This window comes from Podarcis filfolensis, assembly GCF_964270895.1.
Source record: "Podarcis filfolensis genome assembly, chromosome: 2".
NCBI lineage: Eukaryota > Metazoa > Chordata > Lepidosauria > Squamata > Lacertidae > Podarcis > Podarcis filfolensis.
The window spans coordinates 51,479,770-51,498,730 of NC_139605.1; the positions used below are offsets into that span (position 1 = coordinate 51,479,770).

The 18,961-nt window shown below is 42.1% G+C and overlaps 1 protein-coding gene across 5 annotated transcripts in view; it reads right to left on the bottom strand.

The window, feature by feature from the left end:
• Positions 1-972: 972 nt before the first annotated feature.
• Positions 973-18,961, bottom strand: part of TEX264 (testis expressed 264, ER-phagy receptor) — a 159,223-nt gene continuing 141,234 nt past the window's right edge. For all 5 annotated transcript variants that reach the window (XM_083603537.1, XM_083603534.1, XM_083603536.1 and 2 more), the window contains one exon: positions 973-7,630. In XM_083603537.1, coding sequence (XP_083459663.1) covers positions 7,308-7,630 — 323 coding nt within the window. In that variant the 3' untranslated portion in view covers positions 973-7,307. The remainder of the gene's footprint in view (positions 7,631-18,961) is intronic.

Here is an 18,961-nt window from a genome sequence, read left to right on the forward strand (position 1 = left end):
GATTTTTTTGCTGGCAAGTGTAATATGCCATAAGTCCTTTCAAATGAAACTTAAAAATAAATAAATCTCTCTCTCAATGTCACCTTCCTGGCTTCTTTTATTCTTGAGGAGCTAGCAAGGCTTCCTGGAGCATCCTGGAGCATTGTTTCAAATTTATTATCCTTCCCAACCCTTGCAATCACACTGGGAATAATTTATCACTTAATATCAGGTCCAGCATCAACGGATAGCTCCCTTGAGCTGAGGGCCCATCAGTGCTGACATCTACTGTGGACTGGGACCCACCTGATTATGAGTGACTGAAACCTTAGTTTTTCACAGTGCTAAAAAGCAACATGAGGTCAGAGCATATGGGGACATTTTAAATGGCACTGCTATTGCCATTAAGCCCACAGGGGAAGGTTGTCACTTTGCCACGGGCCCTTAAACTTAGAGTCATCAGTCCTATCTCATCCAACTCAACAAAGACAATTCTGTAATTATGCTAAACCAAATCCAAAGAGATCATGTCAGCTATGCGTATCTCAGGAATGTTTTATGTTCAACTCTATTCAGTGGGACCTTCTTCAAAGTACATGAACATAGGATTGAAACCTTGGTAGTTCTCCACAATTCATCTACCTATAGGCTCAATTAAGAGATATGTGGAATGAAGCATACATTAGAGCAGGGAACATGTGTGTCTCTCCCCAGATGTTGTTGGGCTACAGTTTTGAGCATTTTTGACTACTGGCCATGCTGACTGAGGCTGATGGGAGTTGGAATTCTGCAACAACTGGAAGGTACCAAGTTCCCCATCCTTGCATTACAGATATTCATTAAGGACAGGAGAAGATCTAGCTGAGAGGTAGAGCGCAAAAGGCCTCATCTATGGTTATTGGAGCCTCTGGCTGAATGACCTCAGCTCATAAGGCGAGCTCTTGAGAGAGCCACTACCCGTCAAGAGTAACAGACAATATTGGGCTCAAGGGCCTGACTCAGCATACGGCAGCTTCATTATGTGCAGCAGAAGAAAAGCATTCAATTTTATAAATCTTGAAAAACCAAGTTATAACAAAGTTATAACACAGCAAATCCATGATATAAAAGATCATTATACATTTCCAAAGTGTTGCTTTTGTAAGTGCTATACATATTTCAGTACCTGAAATATAGTCTCAGGTGTTTAGCAGTGAGGCATGTTTCACTTCAGTCAGAGTTCAGATTTTGTTTTGAAGTGTTCACAGAGTGTGGAGGACAGGGGCTTGCTTTTTGTTTGCCATTTTTAATTTCAACAAGGATTACCCAACCCACCCCATTCCCAACAACTATGTCTAAACCAGTCTGGCACATAGATTACTTTAAGCCTTATACATGATATCAAAATAGTGATTAAATACATAACAGAACAAGTGCTTTTCACTTCAGGACCAAACTAAAAAGCAAACTTCTCCAACAGCTTTGCCAGTATCTTAATGACAAACCGGAACTGAGTTGTCATTTCTTTTTGCTTTTCAGTGCAGGCTGCTCACTCAGTGACAATTTGGGGCTTTCAGATCCAAACATAGTACCTACTCCTGTATGCACACACACATGTGTGTACACACACACACACACACACACACACACACACACTGCCTTTTGTGTATGCAAATGATTGGATTCAAAGTCATAAACTCTACTTCTGCATATAAAACACAAATTAACTTTGCTATGGACGCTTTGCAGCTTATGACCAACCAGCTTTGAATGCAAGCAATATGTACCATCTCCAAAACTGTTCCAGTCAAAGTGAAGTAGGCTTGCTGAACTCATCATCTGTACCTGCAAGTATCAGTATTCAAGTTGGGAATGTAAGTGATCTGCATGCACAGAATGAACAAACACAGAACGTGAAAGGTGTAATTAAATTTAGGGCAGCTAAGAGTTAACATATACAAATTAGTCCATGGAAACGTGTTCTTCTTTATGTTCCTCAAGCAAAGCCAAATTTCTCAACGTTTCCCTTCCAAGAAATGTTGTTTTCAGAATGTCAATGACGTATGTTGTCTGAAAAGCAGCATCAACCATATGTAACCTACGAACTTTTAAAGTTTGGGCTTAGAATTCCAAACACCTCTATGCTACGATTTGTATGTACCTATGAATTAGCACTTGAATATAACCATGAAGAAAAGAATAGGGCAGGGGTGGGCGATGGCAGTTGAGACCTACCCTTCCTGTAGGTGGCTGGAGAAAGAGGTTGATTGTCATGAATCTAGACATCATTCAGATGCAAGTCTACTACTGTGGGGTGCAGTTGGGATGTGAAGGGAGGCTTCTGCATTTCTCTTCCTGCTAAGGGTGGTTTTGCAACTGAAAAAATGTTGTGACACATTGATAGTTAAGTGGAAGAAGGGAAGCTTAAATGTAAGTAAAGCAATAAAATAAAATAAAACCTCAAACATTAAGATGTCCAGAACAACCATTAGAGGGAATCAAGACCTGCACTCCTATAGTTTTCTTGGATTCACGTACACTAACCAAGAAAAATGAACCCACAGGGTGCATTTTGTGTTCTCTAAAAATCCTGTTGCACTGTGCATTCATTTTTTAGATTTCTGGGCTCCCAGGCTGTTATTTCTTAGTATCACAACTTCATTGTGATTAATGACAGACTCTTGTGAACTTAAATGGGCTTCTGATCAGGCATCAGAGTTCTTTCATAACTCAGTGAGAATCTTAGTGATGACACAGAATATGGTGCTAATGAAAGTGAGATGCAGACACCGATGGATATTTATGCCTTCAAAATGAAATTGTTAGGAAAGCTGCATGTCTTCAACTGTAAAATGTCCCAACAGGCAACAACACAAATCTGCCCATGTGTGTTAATTGTGTAGCATCACATTCTATCCCAGGTGTTGGCTACAAGGCATTTGAAACTGCCATTATAGCAAACTGTGTCAGCTAGGGTTAGAATGGAAGAGAAGAAACATTGGTACTCCTTGGTATGCTCTGATGTGTTCTCACCACAGATGGATGGTAATTTTATTCATCACCCAGTCCCTTCACAATCGCAGCAAGTGCCAAGAGAGAGAGAGAGGCCAGCCCAGCCACAGAACAAGCAGAGCATCTTAGAGCAGATTGCCAGACAGCTGCCTAATAAGAGCAGGCTCCAGTTATGCCTTCGGCAATTCAATTCTTTGGGAAGAAGTGGACATGTGAAAGATTGCCTGAAGCAGCCTGGGAAACATTAGCGGGCAGGTCTCTCAAATACTGTGACAATCCCTCTATTGATTGTCCCAAGGGATGGTGGCATACAACACCAGAGCTTGTTAGGATTCTGGACTCATATCTGAAATTATTTGTCTGCAAAATGCTGGACGTTCACAAAGATGACAACTCAGAGCTTGTAGAATCCGTTAAGGGGAGAGGTGGGCTTCAGAGGAAGGAGACACTAGGTCATGTGCTCGCTTCTGGAGAAACTATGTATAACTACTGAGGCAACTCTTACACAAAGCACCGTTTCATTGAGGATTTTGACAAAAGGAGAGTATAGGTGAAAGTATATGTACGGATGGCTTCTCCTGTTCATGGTTCAGATCATGGCAGGTTAATCAATGTGCTCCTCTCACTAGCTTGAACCTGTACTGGAATATTTAAAGCACAGTTGATGGGAAGCTGTCATTTTTTACCCTTCCACTGTAATTACCATTACAGTATGTCTACTCCAAACTAAATGGCTTGTGGATAACTGCCATTGTCTACACATGCCTAGTGAAGGTTGCTTCCTCATCTCAGCAGAACCAAAGAAATGAACTCAACAGTGGCTTAACACATTAAACTCAAACAGCTCCAAATACTCAGTGAATCTGTTCATGCTGTTTACCTATTACCAACTCAACTCTTAGGAGGAGGAAGAGTGAAAAGTAACAAATAAACTCCAACCTTAAACTCACCTGTGCTCCTATTCAGAGATGGTTATAGAAAATTTGTACTCTGTCAACAAGCTAACACAGTCCAATTAAAACTTCATACATTAGCCTCTGAGCTATTTGGGCTGGAATGGAGCAGATTTCTTCACATGAATGGAATATATGAGAGATTATTGATGGAAAACTTTTTTTAAAAAAAACCTCCCTGCATGTGGAAAGCTTGCATGTCAGGGAGAAAGCTAAACTAAGATTTCTAAGCTTTATTTTCTTACTAAAATGCAAGTTTTCCACAATACGGAAATTTATCTCATGTTTCCCAAGTGCACATGAATTGTGAGATGATACAGCCAGAGTACTATACATGTGCCTTGTTGACTTCAAACATATAAGCAAAAAGATGATTAACATATAAGAAGCACATTCACCTGTGCTTGGCTACATAATATAACAAGGGGCTGTATGCATGTGGGAACACAGAATTTATATGCCATGACATAAACACACACAAACAAGAAATGATGTAACTTACAATCATGTATATGTGTATGCACATGGCACACACAAGAGGATTTGTAATGTCCTCCCTTATGTGTATTCACAATGGGAGGTAAATAAGCTTTATACAAACAAGCTATCATGGGGGGGAAATAAACAAGTCATTGATGCTGGTCTCTTTGCCTCCATTACTTCAGAATTCACTAACAAGCAGCAGTTATTATAAGCTGAAGATATTTTACCTGCTTCCCCTATTCTACATAACAGAGAGAATAGTATTTTTGTATCTGTCAAATGAAATATGAGGAAAGCCATAATGCAGTCCTGTCTATATGTCTCCTGCTAGTCCTGCAACTTCCTATGTTCTAATTACATCCCTATTACTCAGAAAAAGGAGCATTTATGCATATGGAAAATGGGAAGACCACAGTATGAGGTCCAAATTAAACACGACACCATTCAATACATTGCAATTTCATTTATGGTGTCATGTCTGTTCTGTCTCCGAGTCTGTGCACAAGTGCACACAGGTCTATGCACAAAGTGAGCAGACCCAGGTGCTCACAAGTGCACAAACCATCACACATACCCAAGGGTACTTGTGGACATATACACTCACTTGCATATAGATATACTCACATGTAGAAATATATGAACAGGTGCTCTATGCTGCATGCTTGGAAGCCATGCTCAGCAATGGGCACTAGAAAATCTACTGGGTTTTCTAAAATTGGGATAGCTGGAATGATGCTCATTCAAGTAATTCCATGTACCATACTAACATCAACTGTGCAGTGCCAGTGAATGAAGTTAATATCTAGGTGGATGGGAAAGCTACCCGATAGCATGTGTGAGAATGTTATACAGAATCCAGGCACAATGGGGATGGAACATATCCAGCTCCCCATATATTCAACATGTGTCTGCTTGCATCATCCCTGCTAATTTCAGGGACATTGTAGCTAAAGTGGAATTACTGATTTGGATATCATGGTAAATCAGGATTGGGGGAACATGAACATAGAATTAAATACCAAGGAATAGTAAGCCAGAAGAGAAATATAAAGGTTATAGACCACAGCAACAAGAGCACAAAGAAGAAAGGAAGGAATCAATCAATGGTGATTGCTTGGAGGAGGGAGCTAGCAGCCTTATGGACCACACAGCCCAAGGGAGAAGGTTCTAACACTGCATCCCATTGATTTCCCACCAGGCTGAGTCAATGCTCAGAAACACAGAAGGTCTTGAAGGTGGCCGAACGTCGAACATCTCTGCCCACTATATGGATCCAATTCCATTAAGAAACAGAGTGAGCCATTGATCCAAGACCTCCAAGAGAGGATGTAAGCAAGAGTATGAAGAATATGGTGGGGAGGATTAGAACTTTCCAATATTTCACACACATACCCCAAATACACACACATATGTATTTCTTTCCTCCTGTGGCCTTGATGCCTTCCTTAACCCACAATAGAGCTCTGAATTCAGACTGTGTGACATGATTCTCATCAGTTGATTTCTCAGTACAAGACCTTCATTAGAGTGACAGCAGTGAAAAATCTGGTACAGAGCCCTCAGCGTGGTTTTGATGGAGGCAGGTTTGACCCAGCCCAGCATTCAGATATTATTACCAATGTAAAATGAAGACCATCTTCATTTCATCCTTCTAAGGGGTGTACTGCAATGAAAGCTATAGAAATTCTTATCTTGCATTAAGGGTAGACTCTGTAACTTGTTTCTCTGTGCGGAAATTATTTGTTCCAGAAGAATATGCAGAAATTGTGAGAAGAATTAAAATATAAACTTCCAACACTGGCACACAACATTATGTCAAATCCACTATGGTTACCACTATATCTGGGATATTACAGCAAATCTGTCACTTCACTGCACTGAACACAAGAATATTCCATTCCATTCCTTCCACTGCATCACAGCCTCTGAGAATCAGCACTGGAGAAAACATGGTTGTGTCATTTCTGTTGTATTGTTGCCTTGTTTTATTGCAATAGTACCCATTCTCCACAACCTCTTTGCCGAGAATGCAGGAAGAGAGTGTGATGGTTATTTCTTTCATGTGGACTTTTTTTAAAAAAAAAAATCTGAAACTAGACAAGGAACTTCTCAAGTTCACTTCCTGGAGGCATAGTAGAAAATGTTAACGGGTGCTACAGTTGTATGTGCATGATCATGCAATCTAAGAGAGAGAAGACAGTGAAAGTGGGTTGCACAGGCAAGTGAAGAAGAATAGGAAAGGGAGCAGAACATGTGAGTGTTTGGGATCATGATAACCCTGCTCAGAAACTTTAACCTTCGAAAGGGAAGCTGTTAAGTGCATTACTGATCAAGAAAACTCAGGCATCCATTCAAGGGTTAAAGGTTTGCACTACAGTTTTCAATTTCAAATGTAACTACTGCTCTTTGGTGTCAATAGATGTGGTGCCAATGAATGTGCGTGAGTTGCACAGAAACAGTCTGATTAGGGGGTAAATGGGAAGGAGCTCAGGAAGCAGTAAAGAGATGCAAGAGGGCAGTCTACACGCAAATGCATCTATTGGCTCATGAAGAGTGATCTCTGCATAGTTATGCACTGACTCTTATACACCCACATACTGAAATACACTGTGCTGTTCAACACTGAAGCTCCCCAGCGCTACTTCACACCATCCCACTCCCAGTTTCCTGTTACAGCACACATCTTTAAGTCTGGCTACAGGAGAGTGGAAACCAGCTACAATTCCCCTGGATATAACTGCTCTTCCTTTATAACACCCCAAATACTTGTCTGCAGACAAAGAGTAGGACAGGTCTCAACACAGATTAGTGACCGAAATCTTTTGGCTGGACAGAAAAGAAGCAAGAGAGATGATCAGTTTCTCTTTCCAATCCCCAAGAAACACGAGAAAAGAAATGGCTTTATTCTTCGCCCCTTTCTTTCTCCAGGGCAATAGGCTCCTTGGTCCATTTGGCCTTGGCGGTGTCCTGGTCCTCAACAGAACCAAGGTCAGCCGACAGACCTGCCATTCCATCACCATCACCATTGCCTTCCAAGTCGAGTTCCTCAAAGGAGGAGCCACTAGCCCCTGACTCGCTGTAACTGTGCTCACTGCGATTGTCCACCTCATCTCGGCTGTGGCCAGACGTGAAGGGGGACAAGATGGAGGTAGCCACTGAAGTATCTCTGCTGTTGGTTGTAGTCTCCAAGCTGACAGAGCTGGTCTCACTTAAGGTGTCGGCCCCTTTATGTAAAAGAAGAACAAAGAGTTAATACTGGGGAAAGATTATAAACTCAGAACCATGAAGAAGCACCCACTACACATCTCCACCCTTGCAGTTATTTGAACATACTTTGGATTCTTCAAGCAATAGGAGTTTTTTAAAAAAACATGCAATTTCATCCCACCAAAAAGTATATCACAAGGAGATGGGGAGGGGTTTAAGAGTGTGATAAGCAGCAAAAGCCTATACCAAGCTAAATGGATCCACTGACTGTATAATGGACTGTATCATATGCTTTGACTGTATAATGGATTGACAGTATAATGGACTGTATCATGTTATCTTACTAATTTAAGACCCTTGGGTTTGGCCAGAGACACAGTTTAGAAGATAAATCTACAGTCCAAAATAGCGATCTTGTGGTGTTCATTCCCACCAAAGCATTCAAGAAGGCAAAGCAAACAGAGATTGACTTCTAGGCTTAGATGCTTGGCTGTCAAGATCCTTGAAGACCACCCAGATCAGCAACGCAAAATTGGCAAACCAGTAGCTATTAAAGCAAGAATTGTTCAGGAAGGCAAATCATAATTTAATGCATTAGAAAAAGAAACATTAAAAAGCATTCTAATTCATTGTTGTTCCAATCTTGTGTTGATAGTAAACCAGTATTAACCCTTCTATCTTAAGGACTCTGTATCTACAGTTACTTACCTGGATGACCTGAGAGAGTGACAAACTGTTCCTCCTAGTTGGGCAGAGATTTCATGAGCAAGGGGTGTCTCTGTACAGTCGGTTACCCCCTTCCCCCATATCAGACTGGATTATTCGAGGGAAATAATCTTTTGACAGCTTAGGTCCTCTTAGGAAAGAAAACTGCACGATTGAATCTAATTAAATAAATTTACTAGTAACTCAGGATGATTGACTTAGGCTTGTCTCACAGGAAAGTATGGATGAATTTTTAAGAAAAGAAAGAGGAGTAAGAGCTTTCTGATCTCCATTCAATAAAAAGTCAGCAAACCCCAGGCAAGTTTAGTGGTAACTTGTCACAAGTTAGTACAGAAACTATAGCTACAAAATTGGAAAGCAATTGCAAAATAGGGTAGGCATGGTGCCCATGATTTGGATCACACTGTTATTTCCCTTCTCAACAGAATGACCTGAGAACATTTGTTCAACACCGTGGCCCAACATAAAATTGAGCTCTAAATGTATTCTCTGCTTGAAATGCAAAAACAATGTGTGTTGGAATATCTGGAACATATCTGGAACGTATTAGAAGATACCTTTACTAGGAAACATTGGTAAACATACTTTCACATACTCTCTTTGGCTAAACCAAAGAGCTTTAGAGAATGTTGACATGAGGAAAGTGCATTCATATTGCCCTCTACTGGACAAAATGTGTCTCCTATCTTGCAATCCTGTCCCCTTACTGAAATGTCATGGCATTCCCCTTAACAGGCTTAGAAGTAGAATACAAAGATTGTATGAAAGAACTCTGTTAACATTTCCAATTTTGAAAGAGACTCCTTATAGGGTTTCCTACAGCAGCATTTAGTATGTAACTAAATATTGAAACTGAAACACGAAGAGAAAAGAGAGGAGGAATGGAATCACACAACAGCTGAAACTTGATAGACAGGTAGCCAAGGGCAAGCTTGCTATTAAAAGTCATAAAAACATGATTATATGCTCAGCTGTTTAAAAAATGTATTGTGGAATTCCCCTCATAACAACAGCAGCACTCCAGCAAGGAGCAAGCCAAGGCACACATGTAATGGATTAGAGTGAGTGGGTGGATGGGTAGTTCCCACTTTGCATGCTTCAAACATTCTTGGATTGGGGAGAGGGCTTCCAGTGGCAGCCAATAACGCATTCGTGTTTGCACAAGGCAAGCTGTGTCTTCTTGCATTTCATAAACTTACAGTTACCAGCTTACCCAGCAGGGACACGAAAATATCCCGCGCATACATATCTTACTGCCTGCTCACTCAAACTACAGAACTCATCTATAGCAAAAGGTGGAACAGAGCCCCCCTCCCCTAAATTGCTATGTGGATATTGACAGATTTTACATGGATACTCCGCAGTGAAGTCTTTGTTTAGGAAGAATCAAGAAAAAAGGGAGCAGGGTGGTTCGCTTGAACCAAAGTCTCTTCCTAATAAGAATGTTTTGAACATGTGCTGTAGGAAAATGATCTTTGTGAGCTCCTTAAATTTAACAGGAGGCAGTTATACACATAATATACATCAGGGCTGGCTAAACACCAGGGGGGGGGGGAATCACCTACATCCAAAGGAAATTTTTCTCAAATTTTGGCAGTGGCAGAAAAAAAAGTCAAATTAAAGTAGACACAGTAGAGCAGTGGACAGAAATACAAATCATCTGGCCCTCATCTCAACAAATCAATCATGTGATGGGTGGAGAACGGGGATAAGCCCCTCCCCTCAAATGGTTTGTATGGATCAGATGAGAAGGGAGTCTATGTGCCTGTGTATGTCCTCTGTATGTGTGCATGCATATGACAGTGTGCATATGATAGTGTGCATGTGAGAGTGTGATGTGGCCACACCTACTTTTGTCCATATTTGCTATTGGTATGTGGTCCCGAAGGGTTGGGAAGGATAAATGTGGCCCTCAGCTCCCCGCACACACAAAAATAGCCATCCCTTATATAAATGGCTCCAAGACACATTCTGGGTCCTCCAGAAGCTTTCCTTCTCCCCCTCCTCTTTCCACTTTCAACTACCAGACCTTTATCCAGTCCTTAACATACTGGTGTAGAATACCGTATAGATTTCTGCAGGATGTTGGTGCTTGTTAGCTATTCTTGTTTGATTCTCCCTTAGTGTTGCCTGGTTCACAAATAAAAACCGCTTTATTGTTAAGAGAGTAAGTAACTGGCCTGGAAACCTGAGTGCTTTTAAAAGAGCACCTTTATTCTTCAGATGCTTTTTTAGCATTAGGTCCAGCTCCGCGCACTTCCACAAAGGCAGCACTAAAACCTGCCCCCTCCAGCACTTCTATCCCCAGTCACGAGTGACGCATGAGGAACAACAAAGTTTGCATTTTGGGAACACAGTGTGCCTAAGGCTTTTTTGTGTGTGTGGTCAACAAACTTAAATATAACTCCAAAGGGGACATTAGATGTTTGATGGAAAGTTTCCCTCGCCTTTCACTGCAGTTTGTGAAGTGTAAGCCCCCTTGGTGATGGTGTTGCTCTTTAAGCTAAGTCCTGTTCTGTGATGCCCCTACACTGCAACTAGTTTAGCTCCTCCTGCTAGAATCTGTGGGTCCAGACAACGGCAAAGTATACAACGAAGTCCAAGCACATTTTTTTAAAAACAGAGAAGGATGCATGCATATATAATGTCTTCTAAAGCCCCCTTTTAGCACAGTTGCATCTGATAGAGAGTCCATAGCACATGCTTCCTTGTGGAAGATCCCATGTTCAATCCATGGCATCTCCAGTTAAAGGTTTTTGGTAGCAGGATTGAGGAACATTCCTATCTGAAATGCAGGGTTGACTCACTTTAAGGCAGCTTTCTGTATCTCACAGAATTGTGAAGATGTGGTCACCAACCTCTTGTTGTTTGGATACCCAGTGCTCGTTGTAAAACCAGATAAGCTTGTTTTCTTACCAACTATATTCTTCTAAGGTTCAATTATTTATTTCTAAAATGTTGGGTCTAATTTTCCCAGTATTATTGTTTTGTTTTTAGAAAATGAGAAACTTTCAATCACCCAAATCTCTGGCATTCTCCATGTTATGCATGATCACATTATTCCATACACAACTCATGTGCTCTTCAGTTAGAATAGTGACTACTACACAGGCTGCAGGAAGCAAGCACATATTTACAAATAGCAAAGGTAAGTGCATACATTTTTTTTTCCTGAGGCAACAAAGCTAAGCCAGTATTACTCCAATTCTTTTTTATTAATAACATTGGTTCTAATTGCGGTTTGGGGAACGTCTCAGCATAGCATGTAGTCGAGCTGAAAGATAAGGGCTACAAGCACCATAAGTTGATCTGGATTCAAGAGAAATTGTGGGAGGAATTTCATGCCACACTCTTATGAGCCTTCTGTCAGGGCATGTCTTTTGTCTTGCCAGATGGAACAATCTCCTCTCCCCACCCCACCACGCGCTGTTCCAGGGGTTTTCTTAATCCTCCAGAGCCACTTTTCAGGGATGCTATAGGGAGGGGCAAAACTCATTGCGGAAGTGGAGGTCTTTGTGCAGGGCTTCCACTGATGGGACTCATTAGTTGAATCTTGCCCATTGCCTCCAACAATGGAGATAGAACATAGCCATCGTGGCCCAGTATTCATTACTCGCCATGAATTTGTCTAACCCTTTTTCAAAGTTATCCAAGTTGGTGGCTGTGGAGAAATGCTGCTAGATATAGATATATGTCTGTCTATGATTGTTTATGAATGAAAACATTCTTTGAAAGTTATATCCCTTGTACTGTTACGATGTTGCAAGTCTGTGTAGCAGGCGATCTTGGTAACAGGTGAGAGGAGAGATACAAAATCATTTTGTCAGTGAGAGATAGAGAGACGTTTGTGATTTGGACAGTTGGGGATTGGAGCAGATGAGGGAGTGGGGAGAGACCAGAAATATGTTGAGGGAAATGTTGAGGCCTGAAGATCAGGAGTAGGGAGTCAGTGGCTACATTGTTCTGAGAGGCTGCCCTGTGTAAAGGTCTTACCAGAGGAAGGTTACACAAGCAGGTATTTAAAGTTGGCTAAACGGACCAAGCAGCCAGAAATACAACCAGAGGAGCTTCGGGATGTAGACACAGACTGTCCCCTGTTGCTGGACTGGGTTGTGGGAATATTTCACTGGGGTGGGATTTGGCTCGAGGTAAAAGCCACTTCACTGGAAGGACAGATCCTGAAGCTGAGACTCCAATACTTTGGCCACCTCATGAGAAGAGAAGACTCCCTGGAAAAGACCCTGATGTTGGGAAAGATGGAGGGCACAAGGAGAAGGGGACAACAGAGGACGAGATGGTTGGACAGTGTTCTTGAAGCTACCAGCAGGAGTTTGACCAAACTGTGGGAGGCAGTGGAAGACAGGAGTGCCTGGCGTGCTCTGGTCCATGGGGTCACAAAGAGTCGGACACGACTAAACAACAACAAAAGCCACTTAGAAGCTGGTGTCAGCAACAGTTTCTTTAGTCAGGGCCATCTTTACCCGGGGGTGCAAGGGGTGCGGGGCACCCGGGCACCAAATTCTGGGGGGTGCCAGGCGCCTGCCGCTGAAGCCGCCTAAACTCTTAACTATCTACCTGAGGTGTCTTGTGTGAAGGTGCCGCAGGGCCGGAAAGGGACGTGTGCCGATGGCAGTAGCCGGGCTGTGGCCACACAGCTGCACTCAGGGGACCCTGGCCCTCCTGCTGGCTTGCAAGGAGGTCCTTCCCAGAAGTGCTCGTCCACAGCCAGGTCCCTTCTCTCGCACTGACAATGATTCTTTCCCATTACACCCACATGGATGTTGGCATTAACAACAAGAAAAATCTGCTGGGATCTAGGAAAGCAGCCTTTTATAGTTGTTCTGACTCTTCCCTTGAGAAGACTCATCAATAGCTATAAAGCACAATCTGTTCTCCCTTAGCAAGCACTTGTCAATAAAAGAATCAATAAAACAATGGACTTGGAAACATCACTATTTCTACAAAGTGCACCAAGAAACTTAACCCCACATGTAAGTGTCCTGAGACCTAAGCAATTGACTCTGGCCCCCAGGAACAAATCTCTTGAATAAGAGTCTGTTTACAGTTACTGCCATTGGAACATAATCCTTGGCTTCCTGGCCAATTCAGGGACAAATGGCTTTAATGCACACAATGATAAAAGCATCTCCTCATCTTTTCTCCCGGTCTTGTGAAGTATTATTAAGTAAGAAACATGAACAATGATATTTCAATCTTATACCTGCTTCTTGGGAATAACACAGGGGCATGCTCTGTAATTCTCCCTAGCATAAGGTATTTTTTAAAGAAAAAGTGTGGCTACTGCTTTCATCCCTACCTGCCTTGCATACAGAAAAATAACTGGCCAAAACAGAGAGAGGAGGCTGGAACAGCACATCAGATAAGAATGAAGTAGCCAAACAGGGCTGAGGAATCATACAGGTCTAGGTCTAAATTTGGACCCATGGCTGAACTGTGTTAGTATATGAAAATGAAATAGCGGGACTACGCTTCAGACAGGCAGAACATCTCAGGGAAAACTGAAGTACCAGGTGAAATAACAGAATAACTAAGTGCCAGTAGCATGTCTTCAAATTATTGCCTGGCTCCATGCCTTAGATACAGGTTTGCTGATATTTAGGCTGCTTTCTAGCATTTTCTAAATGCAAGCCCAAAAGGCTTCAACAAAAGGTGTCATGTAATTCCTACAGATATCCTAGGGAGGCAAAAGCTACCCCTTGAAAAGTATCAGGGCTGAGGTAGCAGACCAGGGGTAGTCATTATGATGCTTCTTCAAATATTGTGGGCTACAATTCCCGTTAGCTCCAGACAGCATGGCCTATGATCAGATATGGGAGTTGCAGTCCACAACATCCAGCGTGTATATCGCTCACAAAAGTGCTCAGCTTCAGAAACTGTAGATCCAGAATAAAATAAGGCTTGCGGAGGTGCTTGGCACCCACCTCCCCCCTGCCTTTCCTTATACAGGACCATTAGCCTCCCTGGCAGGAGAATAAAGTTTGCATTTACTTTAAAAACAACTCCCGTGTTTCTTTGCACAACTGTCACATGAAGCTAGCTGTGCTCTCTCCAATGAGATTCTCACAGGTAATTGCTGCCCAAGGAGACAAGTGCTTGCATGAAAACCACAGCAAAGCCTGGAGAGGGAATAAGTGATTAGAAAAGCACAAACTTTAGCACAGGCAGGTAGTACATCTTCACCATTCCCTTGAGAGAAAGCTGAGAGCACAGGCACAGCGCTTCCTTCCTGGGGCTATGGTGTCTTACAAGCACATCCAAGTATGAAAAATATCTGACAGCAAGCAACACACTGTCAAAAATGGTCTGAGACCTTGTGAGACTCATTTGGTGGACTAAGTAGACAGACTAGCTACAAAAGGGCTCACTTTCTGTAACACTCAGGCTATGTATACCACAACAGGTGCCTGTGCATTTTGGAATTTCCCAGGGCCATGGAGTGGTATCACAGTGTATCCTGCATCATGTATACTCAGATGTTGGAAACTGGTGCTTTTACAAAGACTACACTCATTGTAGCTACTGGAGGAGACATTGGTATCAAAGAAAGGGAGCTAAAGTGTTATATTTCTTTATGATAAAGAATGACTATTGGTAACCAAGAGTACCCATCCTTTAAGGCTGCATCTGTTAACAGGAAAGAAAATGTGTGCATGCATCAGACCGTTCAAATGTAATAGCAAAAATTCTGGGGACTACTGTTTGAGTAGAAAGAGCTGTTTTTCTGCCCTATCAAACTTTAACCACATTCACAAGTTTAAACTAACCCCACCCACCTCGGGACAAAAATGTGGTGAAAGTGCTCTGAGGCCATGAGCAGATGTTACATGGGATGCAGATGTTATCTCTTAAGGAGAAATCTAGGTTGCAGAAAATGGAATCTTCACTCTCTCAGCACTTGAACAGCAGCATCTTGTAGTTCAAAAAAGGAATAAGATTATTTCCCAAGGAAAGTTGCTATGATTTGGAGAGCTGTCTGGAGTGTGACTGCAGTAAGAATTAGAACCTCTGACTTCACTGATTAGTAGTGACTCCCATGCCATATTGCGATGACCCCAGAACCAACCAGTATTCAACACAGAAATAGGTGGGAGCCAAAACTGGCTAGTCTCAAGGCAAAGCATGGAGAAGCTCCATGGCATTTCCACCTCAGTAGCAAAGGCTAAAATGCATTTAATGAGCTGGTTGTCTGGATTAGCCAAGAATCAGCAAGCTCCATTATTTTACTGCGAATTCAATTTGAAGCAATCAGGTGGTGTGAGAAAAAAGACCAAGGCAAATCCGGTGGAGCAACTGAGCTATTTCTACAGATAGGTAAACAATAAAAATAAGAATTATTTTATTAATCTGATTAAGAATAGTCAGAAACTGCTTAAAAGCTGCTGCAGTGCAGTTACTGCATTCATATTTCAGATATACAGTATGAGGCATAAGATTTCAGAAGCTATTCCATTTCTTGTACATATGCCCACCTATAGATTGTTGTGCCTGTTAACTATATCTCATATTCCCACATAAAATCTCAGCACCCTTGCCCCAGTTTCAAATCCTTGTCTCAAAGACCCATGTAATCCATTGCTCTGAATGACTATATTCCTAGATTTGAGAACAATGCAACTAAAGTGTAAAGAAGAGATAAATTTGTCACATTAACAGCAAACCCAAAAATCCTGTTGTTAGTTGCCAGGGCAACACAGCAGATAACAACATATTTGTGTAAGCCATTAACCATTTTTAATTATGACATCACTTTCTGTTATGTTCTCATAGCTGAGAAAAGGACCAATGCCCTCTATACTTGAGCCCTATTTGTGTGTTACTCATGTGTAGGACATAGTGGTATTTACGTTGGCATGGTCCCTGCCCTCTCCCCAATGTCCCTTCTTTCTCTAACAACTACTGAGGACAATCCTCACTGAAGTGCAAAGATTGCAAACCATAAGTACTCTTCTTTCTCTTCTTTAACCAAAGTACAGAAAAGGATTAGGCCAATTCCAGTCTTGCAAGAGGTGCACAGGTTTCTCATCTATCAGAAGAGTCCAGAGTCAAAGTTCTCTGCTGCAAGTGGCTTTGTCAAAAATAGCCTTGCAGGGAGATCTATTCCCTGGCCATTCCAACCTGGATTTCCCTGAACCCCAAGGGGGCACCTCTGCCAGCAGATGCCAACAACTGGACTATAGACTCCTTGGAGGATCAAGGAAGCCACAATGAGCTTCCCCTAAAAATGTCCCTGCAGTTTAAAATCCACTGCCCCTAGAGGAAGCCAATAGTTGCAGAAAAACCAACTGGCCCTTTAAGTGGTATAGATTCAGGGGGCAAGGCTGTAATACTATCTAGCTCAGACTAAAAAACTCTTGTGGTTGCTCCAGAATAGTGGTGAGACAATGTGTTTCTTTCTCTGGATGGATAATCATGATCCTGAACTATAAATCAGCATCTTGGTACTTTGTCTAGACCTCCAACCTTGTCTGAGTTTCTAGTCTATTCTGGAGTCCTGGACCTCCTGGTCTCCATCTTACTTGGGTTCATCACCACTTCTTGATAGTGGACACTGAACCTTTCTTTCAATAGTATGTTTAAATAATTTTGGCTGGTTTGCAATTTCTTTTGTACATTAATTTGCAGTCTGTAGCCATGCATCTTTGTTCCACAATTTCCTTAGATGTTATAAGATCAGGGGAAGTCAGAATTTGATTCGACACCTCAAGGGACCATTAAATTACTAGGGGCTCAGTAGGCATCATTCTTTTTTAGTCAGTATTGAGTCATGTACTAGTACCACTAGCAGGCACTATACACTACGGGTGTGTTTTGATGCTTGTCCGGGCTAAGCAGAATGTGCCCCTATCAAACAATTTGCATATGTGAAAAATGGGCTTTTTCAAAACACCTCTAAAAGCTCCCTTCTTTTGCACTGGTTCACAATTCTGGCACCTGTAGCCTCAGCTCCATTTTATGTCTCAAAAATGTTCTTCTGAGTAATAGTGAGATTGCTAGAGAGCTAATCAAATTTGGTGACATAGTGACATCACTGGGAGCAATACTCTCTTTTTGTTGACTGTATGCCCTCAGTGACATCATTACATAGCCAAATCTTATAGGTTGTATAATGGTATCACCCTAGGATGAAAAACTATTTTTCAAACAAGAAATATCCCCGAAATTGCTGCAATTTCAGGATGCACAGAGGCTCAAAATGGAATGCTGTCAAATCACACCTTATGCTGATCTTACTTATGTGATTGTTTGTTTATTATGTGATCTGCAAAATTCTACAAACAAACAAATAGTGCAGGAGACTCTTGCTTACCGGGCCCTGGAGGCTGGCAGCCTCCAAAGCTCCCATGCAACCATTCCAGAGTCTGGTAAACAAGACGGAGGGCTTAAAAGCTTTTTCCAGGAAGGGTTTTCCCACCATGGAAAGCGTTTTTAAGCCCTCTACCTTGCTTACCAGACTCTAGGAAGGTCTTATGCAGGCTCTGGAGGCCTTCTCAAGATCTCAGGTGGATGGGGTTGTTCTGATTTTATACACAACCCCCAGGACCATAACACCCACGTAACTCTTCAATATATGTTAAGAGTTGTGCATCTTCACTGCAGTGCTCTCACACTTGCAGAAATTAATTTTTTAAAAAATAACCCCCCAAACCCTGATCTCTGAAAGTTGGAGTCATATTTCAGAGGGGAAAGAGAATGCACACAAAATGCGCTCTCTTGTTTCGGTTATACAGTCGTACCTTGGTTTTCGAACAGCTTAGTTCTCAAATGTTTTGGCTCCCGAACGCCACAAGCCTGGAAGCAATGGTTCCAGCTGGTGAACTATTTTTTGAAAGCTGAACATCCGACGGGGCTTCCGCAATCAGAAGCTGTGCTTTGGTTTCTGAACATTTTGGAAGTCAAACAGACTTCTGGAACGGATTCTGTTCAACTTCCAAGGTACGACTGTATTGGACTAAATATATTTTACTATATTGTCCTAGTGTTCCTATACAGTGGTACCTCGGGATGCAAACAGGATCCATTCTGGAGCCCCGTTCGCATCCCGAACGGGACGCAAGATGCGACAGCGCGTCTGCGCGGGTCGTGTTTCACCTCTTCTGCGCATGCACGTGACGTTATTTTGACAGTCTGTGCATGTGTGAGCAGCGAAAACCAGAAGTAACGCGCTCCGTTACTTCCGGGTTGCCGCGGAGCGCAACCCGAACGCGCTCAACCTGAAGCACATTCAACTCGAGGAATGACTGTATTCTGCCTCAGAACTGTTTCTAGTATTAAGGCTTCTAGTACTACTACTCTTTTGGAGACACTGCTGTGATCTTGAACTTTGCTGCCTTAAACCCCTTTGGAGAAAAGTGTGGTGTATAATTCTAATAAATAATGAGTAAATAAATCCTCCAATTCAATAGCACAGCAGGTTTGGGAAAAGTGAAGATACATGTCAATGCCATAGTGCTTTGAAGAATGTGCTCTCCTCTAAGTGTGTCTGTGTCCTCTTCTACCCCTCCCATTCAGCTTTGTGTCAAACCTCTATGTGTGTGCCCATGACTGGCTTTTGTGGTTAGTTGTGCTTGCGTCTCACATCACAGACCTCCTTTGGGCAAGTC